The sequence below is a fragment of the Lytechinus variegatus genome, chromosome 9, assembly GCF_018143015.1.
Source record: "Lytechinus variegatus isolate NC3 chromosome 9, Lvar_3.0, whole genome shotgun sequence".
Classification (NCBI taxonomy): domain Eukaryota; kingdom Metazoa; phylum Echinodermata; class Echinoidea; order Temnopleuroida; family Toxopneustidae; genus Lytechinus; species Lytechinus variegatus.
This window is the reverse complement of record NC_054748.1, coordinates 2252816-2267403: the sequence shown is the minus strand read 5'-3', so window position 1 is coordinate 2267403 and position 14588 is coordinate 2252816. Positions and strand designations below refer to the sequence as shown.

Genomic DNA, 14588 nt, shown 5'->3' with positions numbered 1-14588 from the left:
CAAATCTCTACGATCAAAATGAATAAATCAACGATGAAAGAACAGAATAAAAGGAGGAAAGGGGTTGGCCGATAAATACATGCTTTGAAAGCTTCTCAAATACAAACAGGGAGGGGAAAAATATGTCACTATCATTTTATATACAAGCAATGAGGTATATGTTAAAAAGGCAAAAAAAATATATATTGCAAAAACGTGCACTTTAATTGAGAGAAAGAGTGTCAATAAACATGGGAGAATCTGTACATTAACAAGATGCAAGAAGAATAAAACGGTCTGAATTTAGCAAACGCATCATGTACAACGAAGAGATAAGTTTTAAAAGCTAAAATGTATTAAAATATTAACAACAAAGTGTGCATGCTCATAGAGAATGAAACAGTTAGTGTGCCACAAATACTTCATATACTACTGAAGAAAGTTCCTTGATAGTAGCGGCAAGTGAAATAAGAGCTTGCTTTGGAAAAAAACAAATGCAAACAAAGCCCCTAGGGCCCGTAACACAAAGGTTAGCGATTGATCATAAACTTGATTTTCACGATTGATTGTGTATCGTAGTCAATGGAATCGGTCACAAAAAATATTTCTACAATCGTTGCTAAGCTTTGTGTTACAGGGAAAATAAAAGTGATATGGGCAAGACAAGCCTAAGATTCGCTAGCTGCTCTCTCTCTCTCTCTCTCATTCAACATAATTTTTGTATTGTTCTAGAAGATAACGGGATCCTCAAATTGGCAATTCAACAGGGATGCCACCTTGAATTGGTCTTTATTCCCGTTGGAGACTAAGCCCACTTATATGTGCGCTGGAGTCAATGGAAAACATGTGTTATGGTAAAATTATCTGGTCTCAAATAGGTTAAAAAGTGGTAATTTATAATGAATGGAGCCTTTTGAACATCATAAAAGCAATTTCTATTGCTGAAAATTAAAAAAAAAAAAGAGAAAAACTTTTCGTCTGGAAGATGGCATCCCTAAACTTAAGTTGGATAAAAATGGGAAAGTATCAAATACCAAGTGAAATTTACCGGTAGAGTAAAAATGAGCAGTTGAATGCGACATTTTCTCCCATGTTGTGATTAAGAATAACCACCATAATTGTTCCAAAACTGAACTGTTTAGCTCTAATACGGCTACAGTAGGCTTTTAGTTTTTTAAGAAGCTAAACACTAAAATGACTTTACTGCGTGTAATTGTCAACCAACGTAGCTAGCGGTCGGCTCCAGTAATAAAGCTTTACTGTTCATCAAATTGTGATTCTGGACAAATTATTTGATTTAATGAATTTCAATCTAAGCACTTAATTTCATTTTGCCATGACCAATACGCTATTGTCGGCGCTCACTGGAAATTCTGAATACAATAATTACTAAAAAAAAAATTCTGACTGAAATCTACACAAATATAATAGGGATTTCCCCTTATCATATTATTTGGGGATCCCCATGCAGTATTCAAGGGTATCCCTTGATATCAATTAATCAAACATCCAGTTATGTTTTATACTCTCACGTACAAATACAAGTATGCCTAAAAGGCTTGCCCATTTCCGAAACTAAATATTAAATTTAAAGCGTAGCAATAATATATAATTCATTAACAACATGAAGCAGGTAGCTGCAATTGGGTTTGCTACGAATGTGAAACAAAACAATTAAATCACTCTCTGTACTCTACCAAGATCATGAGACATATAGTAATAAATCAAATTTTCATTTCTTAGTCCCACACATGGTAATTCTTATTATCAGTGCTGATAATTCTTCGATCTCAACCCTTGATGTTATTCTGTAGTGTTGTGGTCCTGTGCCCAAGATGAGGAGTCATCATCTCTTGAAGGCACCACCCTGACCCATCCTGAGTCTAGAAGAAGCCAATCGATGAGACGGCAGGGCCTCAGAGATGCAGCTGGGAGAGCTTGTCTTGCACCAACAGAAGTCAATCGCCTTGGTAGACATACTGGTAGGGCCGCGCCCTGGTCGGACTCAACGGGTAGGTACTGTAGATGTTACCCGACGGAGACCGGACGTACAGAGGCCTGTTGTAGGGAGGATGATGGTGGTATTGGTGCGGGGGTGGGCCAGGGATGGGCGAGGGGTGGTAGACTTGGGGCGGGACCGTGGGCGAGTGCAGCACTTGCGGTGGGAGAGGGCCTGGAATGTTGGCGGGGCGGTAGTGGATCTGATGCTGGGCCAAGGTCGGCAACGCTCCTCCCGGTGAGCTGATGGGCGTACTGCCGTAGGAGTAACTCACCAGCTGCGACGTTGACTGCAGGTGGTGAGGAGGCGCCTTTGGCTTGTGGGACGGGCTACCAAGGTGAGCTGCAGTCGTTCTTGACAGAGCAGCACTGGCTGCGACGTGAAGCTGTCTCTCTTGTACTGTCCCAAGTTGTGAGTGCGTCACCTGGTTGCCTGTTCTTTGGGTTTGAGGTTGATCTGTCCGATTGGAACGCTTCCTAGAGGCATCACCTCTCGATGCTAGTACCGACGTTGACAAGTTGCTGTTGTTGTTATTAGGGAGGGACGGTAATGTGCTACTACTCGAGTTATTATTGTTATTCGCAGCCGTCGACGATGGCTGTGGCGGTATCGACGGGGTCTCCACATTTGAGCCTCCAGCGCTCTCCGTCTGTAACAACGGAAGATTGATGAAGGCAATTGCAGAGTCTGTCCGATGGTTCATCGGCCGCTCTTTCTTCAGTCTCAAATCACTGGCTTTTCCAACCAGCGCACTTGACGTCTCACTACCCTGTACCCCAACCGATCGTTCCCCAAAATCATCAACATCAATCTCCTCCTTGATCCTATCAACGCCCCTCCGTACCCCGCTCCCCCGAGCAACCTCATTCACCACTTTCACCGTATTATCCTTCACATCACTAAACGACCTTTTCTTCCCCGCTCCACTCTTTGTGAGGGTCTGCTTCTCCGCGTCCCCTCGAGGACCACCCTTCCGTGTTGTCCTGGTGTCCGGGCTCGGGTTGGGGCTGTCGGGGATGGTCACGCAGCTCACCACGTTGGGTCTGCTCCCCTTGACGACGTCGTCACCAGTCTTGTTGATGGGGGACATTCCTAAGGATGAATAGGAGGAGCCTGGCGATGAAGGGATGTTGTGGCGGGCGTGGCCAGCTTCGGGACTTGCACTCAGGATACTGTTCGAGCTACTCAAAGAGCAACTGTGCGTGATGCTGTTGTCATTGCACGCTGTACATCCCTTGTCTTCACATCTATAAGCAGAGAAATATAACAATCATATACATTTAATCACATCTTAAAACATATGCTGGCAGTTTCGGCATGATCATACTATGAGATTACATTGAGGAGGGGAAGTATGTATGTCGATTGATGGCTCTATTTTGTGCACCAGTATTCCCAATTCAATCATTGAAAGGAAGACCTACTGTAACAGGACCAAAGACTAGTGAGGGCACTGGGTATCGGTAATTTTACTGTATCAGGGATAAAAAGAAATCATGAATTATTGATGTCCTAACAATATTTTCCTACAAAGTTTAACTTTAGGAGCATCCAAAGGGAGTGGAGAAAGTGCTTTCATCTTGTAGGGGCAAGCCAAAATGAGGCCAAGTGCAATGATATATCATTTCAATGTTTGAGTGAAGTCTCTGGAAAAGTGTAGCATTATCATTTGATTGTTAACATGAGACCTTATTATCAAGTCATCGACAGATTCAATAACAAAATTCCCTAGGAAGCGCTTCAGGACAGGACTTGTGTCAGATGTTTTACCCAAAAAGCCTGTGATAAAAAAACAGCATACTAACAGTTAACATACTAACAGTAAAACCTGTGCTTCTTAGCCAATCAAAAACACAGGAAGTTCTTGGGGATGGGCATTGATGAAGAACCTTCTCCTCATCCTGTCTCCCAGACCTAAAAGCGAAAATCTTACCCCTTAGCTGGTCGCACCACCTCGTCCTCGCTGTCACTACTGATGGTGATGACGCTTGGAGTCGGGCTCGGCGAGTCCGGAATCACGATCGGCTCCCGCTTATTGGCGTACGACGATATCCTCGCTCCTCTGCCAGCGGTCAAGATCCCGTCACCCTTGGTGTCCTGGTCCCTCTCCTGCTTCAACGCAGGGCTAAGACGCAGCTCCGTAGCGGTAGTGGTGGTGGTGTTGAGGGTCCGGCGGCCGTGGGCCCGGGATTCCGACGCCATCGGAGGCGTGTTCCCCTTGATGCGCTTGCTCTTCTGTGGCGAGAGACTGCTGCTGAATGCAGTGTGTGTTCTATTGGGAAAATGATCCAATGAAGATGGGGTTTATTAAAGGCATCTTTATATCACATTATTTCTATATGTGCCTATCAACATACTAAGAGGGAGATTTGTCTAGCCATGTCTAAATAATATCAAATCAAAATCAAATCAAGGATTCTATGATAGATACCATCAGATGGCAAGCTATGATCATAGCAACTCTTATCAACTGGGTCCTAGATAGGATGAAATTTAAGTTGCGATTGATATTGATCGCAACCCACTCTGCAACCAACACCTGGGCCCGTAACACAAAGGTTAGCAAATAATCGTATGCTTGATTTTCACGATGGTTGTGCATTGAAGCCAATGGAAATCAATTGCGTTACAGGCCCCAGATCAGTTGCCGATTCCTAGAGCCAACGACACTCACTTCTTATCCCCTTGTTTCCGAGCCAGCCTGTGCTGCGATCCGCCCCTGTTGTTGGCTGCCGATGCGTGGGGAAGGTTGTTGGTGGTACCCCACGTCTGCGAGTGCTGCAGAGAGTGCTGGGGCGTGACCGGTATCATCGGGTGGAAGTGATGACCTGATGGAAACTGAGCTCTCTGCAGGATCAGAGGAAAGAAACGATTTAGCAGGGTTGCCAACCCTTACGGAATATTAATGAGATACGTTCTGATGTAAATTCCGTGTTTACTTCCCGATTGAGTGACTGAGCAGAAAACATTTAACATGTTTGGATATTCACATGGTAATTTCTAAACTGATTCATATTCCGTAACGGTTGTAATCCGTGGATTTAGTCCACTTGGTTCTTCACAAAAATAAATGTTGCCCTCTTCCAATCAACCATATAATATGACAGAGCAGGGTCAACATTTTTTAATGCAATTTTCATTGCTGTGCTTATTTGATTTGTATCCATTTATCCAATTTAACTTTGCATTGAGGTGGACTTTACCCTTTCATAGAAATGTTTAATGGAGTAGATCCATACATATTTAAAGTTATGATGAGAAATCAAAAAGGTTAAGATTTCAAAGCTATGACATTTCAAAAACTGAACCTTGGTTATGATTTTAATGTTGATGGCATTGCCGCCATAGGAAAAGCAGCGCCTATGCCTCCTTCTACGCAGGCAAAATGACAATTCTATGTCAACCATTTTCTTTTTCTCAGAGCTAAGCTGGGATGGAAAGTCATGTGGAAGCAGGAAACAAATAAAAGAATTTCAAGAGAGAGCTCACCTCGATGCCATGATCATAGAAGGTCCCTTCTCCTACGTCCATATGAAATAGGGCCGGGCTGGGCTCCGTTGTGATGAAACCTGATTCATCTGAGCTACGCCACGATACTGGGGCTGCAGAAACATACTGCCGTCTGGAAGAACATGGCAAAAGGAAGCATGCGTAAGTGCCACCTGCATATGATCTTACATTCCCATCTTAAATAGTGTAGCGGCAACAATCACTATCTTCTTTCCTACCTAGATTCTTCTGGAAAATGTACATGTTCATATCTAGAACTTTCTCTTTATACTTATCTTATTTTATCTCCTTAAATCAACGACTCACTGATTTATTTAGATGCGGATTAACAAAGCTATCAAATGGAACCTGAATGGCACGATCTGATCATATATTGTCTTGAATATATCGCAAATAGATGATCATGTAATTCTTAGGAAAACAAAAATTTCTTTTTCATGACTTTTAGCTTATGGGATGCCAATCTCTGACAAGCGGGACCTTAAAAAAAAAAAAATTCTGACACCTGTAGGCTATAATTACTAAATGGCTAGCAGACATACTACTGGGTACATCTGAGACAAAATTGCATGCCAGTTTGTTTATCTGTCTGCCTGTTTGTCAATTACTTGTCTGATTAATGTCTGTTTCTCTGAATGTGTCTGCTTTGCATCTCTGTGTCTGTCTGTCCGAGTCTGTTAAGGGTAACTATAAACCTATCGATAACCGTGTACAGTTTGGTTATCTGAGACTGTTTGCATGCATGTGTCTGCACATGTCAGTTTGTCTGCATGTGCATCTGCTTGTCTGTCTGTGCCTTTGTGTCTTGTCTGTGTCTGCTTATCTTGTCTGTTTGTCTTACCTCCAAGTCTCAGTCAAGGTTTGTGCCTCCGGAATGACTGGCTGCTGTGTCACTGCTGCTGCCCCCTGTTGCCATGGTGACAGGAATACTTGGCCTCCGTTGGGCGGCCATGATTGGACTGGCCCATTCTAAAATATAAAATAAGAAGTACCTAACTGATGATTTGTGCTACGAATATAAACATGAAACAAGCCAAGGAAAAAAAAATAAGAACCATAATAAAAATAGCTAGTTTTTTATCTAGATAGCACTTTTTCCATTAACGGCTCAAAGCGCTTTACAGCATATAATTTCCAATAACATATTTTCTAAATTGTAGGTGGGTGTTTCATAAAGCTGCTTGTTAAGTTATGCACAACTTTACGAACGAGTGGAATCATGTCTTATATCATATCCTGAATTAGTGACATAGGGATGTATCATTCGGTACAAGAAGGGGTCACCGGTTGTGCGTAAAGTCATTCGTATCTTACCAACAGCTTTAAGAAACACCCTCCAGGGCTCCGTAATACAAAGATTAGCGATCAATCGTTAATGAATTGACCAATTAAGATCAATGTTACACGCGCATTTGTCGCAAAATACTGACTAGGAGCCAACCAGAAGTGTTCTTTCATATTTGCTATTCATCGCAAACCTTTGTGTTACGGAGCCCAGGAATGTATTCCATTCAAATAATTGCTTCACCCACAAAGCTCCCAGAACCCTCTCTTGATAAATTGGTGAGAACCTACCGGTAAGAATACGGTCTGTCCCTGGCCGGCCGGCCTAGGTGGCCACCCCTGCTGCGTGCCTGAGCTACCCACAGCCATCGGTAACGCGACGTGCTGAATCGAATGGTTCGCACCATGACCTCTCTGCCCTATGGGTGCTACCACCGTGGTCGTGTGCCTTGAACTTAATGATGAACTCTGAAAACAATTAGAAAAATAACAGACTCAAATTGGCAACAGTTCCCAGAACCCATAGAATATTGTGCATCTTGAACTTAATGATGAACTCTGTGAAAATAACAAAACGTAAAAGACTCAAATTGGCAACAGTTCTCAGAACCCATAGAATAATGTGCATCTTGAACTTAATGAACAACTCTGAAAATAAAGAGAATGGAATACTCAAATTGGCAACAGTGCTCTCAGATATTTCAACGACTGAAAAACAATAACTTCCAGGAAAATGCAAAGCCTACATACAATAAATGTATAGTATAATTAGTATTGAATTATGCTGAAAAGTCACTATTCGTACCTGAACTACATGTTAAGACAAATTTACAAACTGGTAACACTAGATAGAACCCACCCCCCCAAAAAAAAAAACGCAAAATATTTCTCTATTATGGTTTGATGTCGTGCATAAACTAATCCATTATTCAATTTTTAAAACCAATGTACTACATGTACATGTAATTTACAAGTGATAAACAATGGAAGGCTTTGGCACTTCTTTGCTATTAATACAATGAACATTCTTCTCATGTGTTTATGAATACAAAGAATAGTGTACTTATTTATTGTTCAAAAGAAGAAATATGAAATAATGGGAAGGGGGGGGGGGGCAAAAACACTTTGAGGCCCATTGATAATCTTGGCCCTACTACTAAAACTGTCAAAATGCCAGTCATTGTTTTTAGTCTGAATATTTCATAGGTTTGTTAATCAAATATAAAAACAAAACACTCCATACTGGAAGAATGAGACAGAGAGAGAAGGGAGTTAGGGGCAGTGAGAGGGGTAAACATCAAAGAGAGAATCGATACAATGGCAATCTTCATTGTTTTCAATTAGAATGTTTATTGTTTTGGGTATTATGATATAATACCAACCAATATACGAATGACATAGAGAGAGGTAGTGAGAGAAGTGGGGTGAACACTGAATTAGGACTGGAAACAATAGCAATCTTCATTCATTGCTTTTGATCTCAATATCTTGATAATTTTTGAATTACAACATAAAACAAACAAATCTAAGAATGAGATCGAGAGAAGAAGTGAGAGGTGGGGTGAATAATGAATGAGGAATGGAAACGATAGCAATCTTCGTTGTTTTCAATCTGAATATGTTGATGGTTTTCTGTATTACAACATAAAACAAACAAATATAAGAATGAGATATAACGACATAGTGAGAGAGGGGTGAACATTGAATTGGGAATTGAAACAATAGCAATCTTGGCAACTCAGTGCTAGCATTACAACGCATTGATTTCCTATTGTCGTCTACAGCTTGCTATTAAAGGGCTTTGTTGCGCTTGAAGCACTCGATGGATTTACCATACAGCCATGGCTGCCTCCTTGCTTGCTGTGACCCGGCTATTAATAGCACAGGGAAAAGGGTTTAGGAAGGTGAGTCACGGAGTAGGGATAGCGAGACGCAGAGAGGGGGAAGGAAGGGGAGAGAGACAGAGAGAGGAGAGATAGAAAGAAAGTGAGAGAGAAGTAAAAAGAGAGAGAGAAGTAAAAAGATAGAGAGAAAGACAAGAGGTATACACAGAGAAACAACCAGACAGACAAGCACATAGACATACAAACAAATATAAACAAATAGATACAAATATAGAGCTATATAGAAAGCAGAAAAACAAACAAATAAAGATGAACATAAAACAAAAAAAATTCTATTGTATAACTTTTGTGGGCGATTATCCAAAGAGTTACACTTAACCAATTCCCTCCTAGAACTGGGTGATCACTGTACAAAGCCTATGTGAATTACAAAATTACAGAATTCAGTAGTCTCTGGGTTAATTGCATAACTGATTTTATCTTTTATACAGGGCCAAGAATATATAATAATAAAAAATATTTTTGCAATCATATAACAAAGGGCAAGTATGAAAGAGAGACACAGGACAGATGATAGAGAGAGTGTACGAGAAAGCAGAGAGAGCAAGGGGGAATAAGGAAAAAGCAACAAAAATACATAAGCTGCAAAATAAAGATACAAAGTGCAAGAATGAGAAGAAAGAAAGAAAGAGAGACAGGGAGTACAAGGATAAGAGAGAAAGGGAGAGAGAGAAACTGGAAACGGAGAAAGCAACAAAAATAAGCTGCAAAAGGAACATACAGAGTGCTAGGATGAAAAGAGAGAAAGAAAAAGAGACAAAGAGTACAAGGATGAGAGAGAAATAGAGAGAGAGTGTGTTAGGAGCAGATGATCCGCTCACTTCCCGAATCTATTTCCTATTGTCTATACTCCAGGGTACATATTACTATGAGCCATACACAGAGGCTGACTCTAACCACTCCTATCCTTACAAATAAACAAAGTTCATGACTTTTATCACTCGGGTTCGTCACCGAAATAGCTCTGGACAATACTCAATCACAAATCTTTACAAGGAATAATAATAATAATAATAATAATAAGGGTAAGAGTAAGAGTAAGCATAAAAGTATTATTGATGATAATAATAAAGAAAATAAAAATAGTTTATTTACTCCCTACCTCCCCCCCCCTATAAAAAATAACCTGTTGCTGAATAAAAGTTAATGAGAAATACAGATTTTAGAATATAACAAGCAAGTATTACATATCCCACACCTCCAACGCAACATAGCTCAAGATATTTCAATGTCACTATTAAAAAAGATCTTAAAAATATACCCCCTTTTCGACCAGATTACAATTATTTAGTTTAAAATACTGACAAGTGGCATACTGTATAAATAAAAAATCCCATTGCATCAGAATTCATTTCAAAATTCAATTCAATTCAAATTCAAATTCTATTCTGTATCCAAAGCAAACAATCTAACATCAGACATTAATAACACTGATAAAGACATTCTTTAACTGACACAGTTCTAGATTGAATGAGTTGATCATTGCCTTATATTAGCACTTGTATAGAAGTATAACGCAAAATGCACTAAACCGAGGTCATACACTAATCATGTTTACAGTTCTTGAAGTGGTTATATTTCACAACATGACCTACAAATTAGGATTAGCGCAAATGGTCACAGCTGTTGGAGGCAAGGCGTTTGTTCTAGGCCCTTGATGACCTTTGTGAGTAGTAGAAAGACGTTTTACACGAATCGGTGAACAGATTTGATAGATTTTGCACAGGAAATAGTTGGAGACCTACTTCAAAACAAGGCTAATTTTCATTCTAATTTTTTCAACAAATTGCTGTGCCAGTAATTTGAGTTTTATACAAACAATACCAGCATGGCAAGAAAAAAAAAAAAAATTCAGTGTCCTCTACATGTATATAGTTTGCATATGACTAGCTTTGTTTGGGACAAGATTTCACTGGAAGCTGCTACAAAATTGGTTGATGTTCCCCATTGAAAAATAAGTATAAATAACCCTAGAGGGAAATAATTTAAGTTAATACAATGGGGAAATTCTGTAAAATAATTTTTCTTTTGCACATCCGACCCCCATTTTTCTCAAGTTTTACTTCACTTCAAACACCGACCATGTCATGGTCATTTGACAGCATTCCAGACTATCAAATGAACCAGAAATCAGAGATAGAAAATTTCATGGAGGTCCCTCATATAGGGGGTCGGACATACATATTTTATGGAATTGCCCAATGGAATGCTGCTAGAACAATTGTTCATTTTCAAAAAATATTTCATATCCATTTCCTTTGTGAAACAATCCAAATGACATAGACTTTCTCAAATATTGTTACAAGCAGTTTGATTGTATGAGTGAAGACAAAGCCCAACACACAAAGGCAGTATGCAGGGCCACACTACATGACCGAGCAAGAGACAGTCATAGTCACAAATCCCACATAGAATATCAATATATAGGACTACATAGCAAGATATAGACGTCACTGTGATCTTTAGAGAGGAAAGACTGCGCTTTCACGATAAATATGGCAAGCTTTCTTCCCAACAGAAAATCCAAAAGCCTCCATGCTACTTCCTAAATCTGATATACGTGGGACTACATAATAAATGTTGTCCTGTTATTGTAATTTATTTATAGCCAGTCTGCCACTGGTATCATTTCATCTTTTGCTCCTTGATGCGCCCGATAGCAACGGTTTCCTGCCTCTAAGAATACCTTTTAATTTTCGCCCGACGACTCTCTTTCTTTGTCGCCGCCCTCCCTCCTCTCATCTTATGATCTGACCGCTTTGTTCAAGTTAACACCGTCAATGATCATCAATCATCAATGATCATCTGCCCCTTTGTGTCAAATTTCAATATCCTCCCCCCCTCTAACCCCCAAATAGAAATTGGTATATATCTCAATCATTATACCATCAACTGAACAATGGGTTATACCAATCAGAATCATAGGGGTGATGGGGAGAAGAAATAAATGAGGGGAAGAAATTCTACTATAATAATGAGATACAACATTCAAACATTACAACATGATAAAAACAACCTGCAATAAATCACAATTTGGGATTCACAATCACCCATAAAAACTTTTCAAAAAATTAATTGATTTTAAAAAATTAATCCAACTGTTACAAATTTTCACCCGATTATGCGTCTGCTTCTTGCAGCAACTGATACTGTCAAAATGCATCAGAAACCTACAATTGATCGTAAATCTTTCCTCGCCACCCCCCCCAGTGTTGTTTACTTGATTTTAGTTGTATTCATTCAGGGCACTTAACACATGTACATCCTACCAAAGTGATTCAACCGCAAAAAAAAAAGAGCAACAACAATTTAGAGCGAGGATATTAGAGGATAGTTATCGAAGGCGAATTCGTAAACAGAATTGACGAGGTTAAGCGTTCCGTCTAGGTTGAAGTCCCATGTATAAGCCAGGTGTTACATCCTTGGATCGGGCCGGGGTAATGCTATGAATTTCCTGCTTCTGACTAACTTCCCTTTGTGTGTGTGTACTTGCTTCGCTCTCACTAGCTTTCACTCTTTAGCTTTTCTTCCCTCTTCCCTTTTTGTTCTCTTCCATTCTTCTACAATCCTATCTCACTTTCACTTCCCCTATCTGGTTTTCCTTTCTATTTTCCTTTTTTTTCTCAAATTGTATAAATATGGTTTTACTTTCTATTTTCCTTTTTTTAACTGTCTAAATATGGTTTTACTTTCTATTTTTCTATTTGTTTTCAAATTGTATAAATCTGGGTTTTCTTTCATTTCCCAACTTTTTCTCAAATTGTATTATAAATCTGGTTTTACTTTCTAGTTTCCTTTTTTTTTAGTTGTCTCTAAATATGGTTTTACTTTCTTTTTTTTCTATTTTTTTTTCTTTTTCTTCAAATCATATAAATCTGGTTTTACTTTATATTTCCCAACCATGTATACATTTTTCTAAAAATTGCATGCATCTGGCTTTACTTTATGATTTCCTATTTCATTTTCCCAAATCATATAAACATCCATTTCCCTTTGTGTAAAATAAGCATCAAACAATCTCACCAAACTGAAATAATTTTCTTTGGGTGGATATTTGATTTAAACCCCATTTTATGAATATGGGATGTCTGTTTTCCCCCTCCCATCTTCATACAGTCAACATAGTATCATTACTTCCTGACCGTTTTTCCTAATATATTTCTAACATAACTATCCCTCTTATGTTTTCTGATTTATTGTTAGTTCATTAAGGTAATGCTGCAGTAGCATTTCCCTACGGCAGCCCTACGGCGAGTCGAAAACAGCCATTACAGTCATTTTTATTCAAACCACCTATATGTAGCTATTACAAAAAAAAAAGGTTAAAACAGCCGTTTTCGACTCGCCATGCGGCCGCCGTTAGGGAAATGTGCCTGCGCCATTTGAAACATCACACTTCCCCTATTTGGATCTTATTTTCATATCAATGGCCAATATAGAGAGGAGAGACGATTTGTAATTGTAATGGTTCAGTCATTTACATTCCAAACTACTATGAAAGGAGGATACTTGGTCCAGTGGTTAGAGCATTGGACTCATAATCAGAAGGTTGCGAGTTCGAATCCCCACTCTGCCATTGCCTCCACTTTGATAAAAAGGCCCAAGAGTTGCATCTGTTGTCTATAAGGTCAGTCACTACGACTGATTAAACCGAGACGTAAAATGTTTGCTAGGTAATTGGTTATATACCAGCTTGGCGTTTACCAGCAAAATGCTGTTCTGCCGAGTTCCTAAGGGAGTTACCATAAACAGAAACAGAAACAATTAATAATAACATTCCAAAAGCACTTCATCTCGAACAATATGGGATTGCAAGACAAAAACATGTACTCCAGGAAGGGGCGAGCACGTATCACTTGCACGGACAAATTAAAGAGGAGACTGGGGATCAAGTCTAATCCGGATGCATTTCTCCTCCTTGTTATGGGCAAGGCCGTGCGAGTTACATGCATTGATAGTTCCTGCCTAGACTCTGGACAAGGTGATTAGAGGTATCCTGCAATTAAGAGTGTCTGGCACCAGGCGTCATGTGGCCCAGGCATAAGAGATAACCCATGGTATGTGAGAGTCGAGTGATTATGCAGTTGGCAAAGAAAAAAGTAGGGCTTTGAGGGAGGTTCAGAATTCGCCATTGGCGAGGTGGGGATAGTCATTTGCAAGGATTTTTTTTTTTCATTTTAATCTTCTAAGTACTCATTATTCCTAAGTTTTCCTTTGCATTTCCTCATTCATTTATTTCTATTTACTTTTTGAAATCTTATTTTGTAGAAGTAGTAGTAGTAGCAGACTAGCAGTAGTAGTAGTAGTAGTAGCAGCAGCAGCAGTAGTCCAGACTAATGTTGCATAAAACAGGCGGCTGAGTCATTAAATTATGTCTTTAATCACACCCCAGAAAACATGCCATTTTTGAATAGTAGTAGCAGCAGAAGCCAAAGTATTTGTAGTATTTTGTGGAGGGGGGGGGGTGATGTCACGTATAATTGGTAATACCATTTCTCATTACTCTGCCTCAGACCATTCTACAGCATGTTTGGGTTGGCAGAATTGTACATTTCATACCAATGTTCCATAAAACAGGCGGCTGAGTCATTAAAATTATGTCTTTATTCACCCCCCCCCCAAGAAAATATGCCATATTCGAATTAATGCCTCATCATAACTCAAAACCATCCTTGGAATATTACCTCAACCACATCAAATGAGTCAGACTCAATTCCAAGAACCGGTCCCTAGATTAACCCTATGAAGGTATTGCCTCTACTGATCAGGCACCCCTTGGAGTTGATACATTTTTTTTAAGTTGGGGCTAATGCCCGTGTTTAAGCCAGAAAATGTTAATGTATTTTAGCTCAAAACAAACTCCATCCCCTCCCCATCCTCTCCCCACCACCCTTCCTCAACCATCCCTCCTC

At 39.7% G+C, this 14588-nt stretch overlaps 1 protein-coding gene across 2 annotated transcripts in view; it reads right to left on the bottom strand.

Moving 5' to 3' along the window:
* Positions 1-1158: 1158 nt before the first annotated feature.
* LOC121421021 (homeodomain-interacting protein kinase 2-like) overlaps positions 1159-14588 on the bottom strand; it is a 100488-nt gene continuing 87058 nt past the window's right edge. For both annotated transcript variants that reach the window (XM_041615606.1, XM_041615607.1), the window contains exons 10-15: positions 7064-7240; positions 6330-6457; positions 5468-5600; positions 4653-4825; positions 3912-4250; positions 1159-3225 (exon numbers count right to left, since the gene is read on the bottom strand). In XM_041615606.1, coding sequence (XP_041471540.1) covers positions 1938-3225; positions 3912-4250; positions 4653-4825; positions 5468-5600; positions 6330-6457; positions 7064-7240 — 2238 coding nt within the window. In that variant the 3' untranslated portion in view covers positions 1159-1937. The remainder of the gene's footprint in view (positions 3226-3911; positions 4251-4652; positions 4826-5467; positions 5601-6329; positions 6458-7063; positions 7241-14588) is intronic.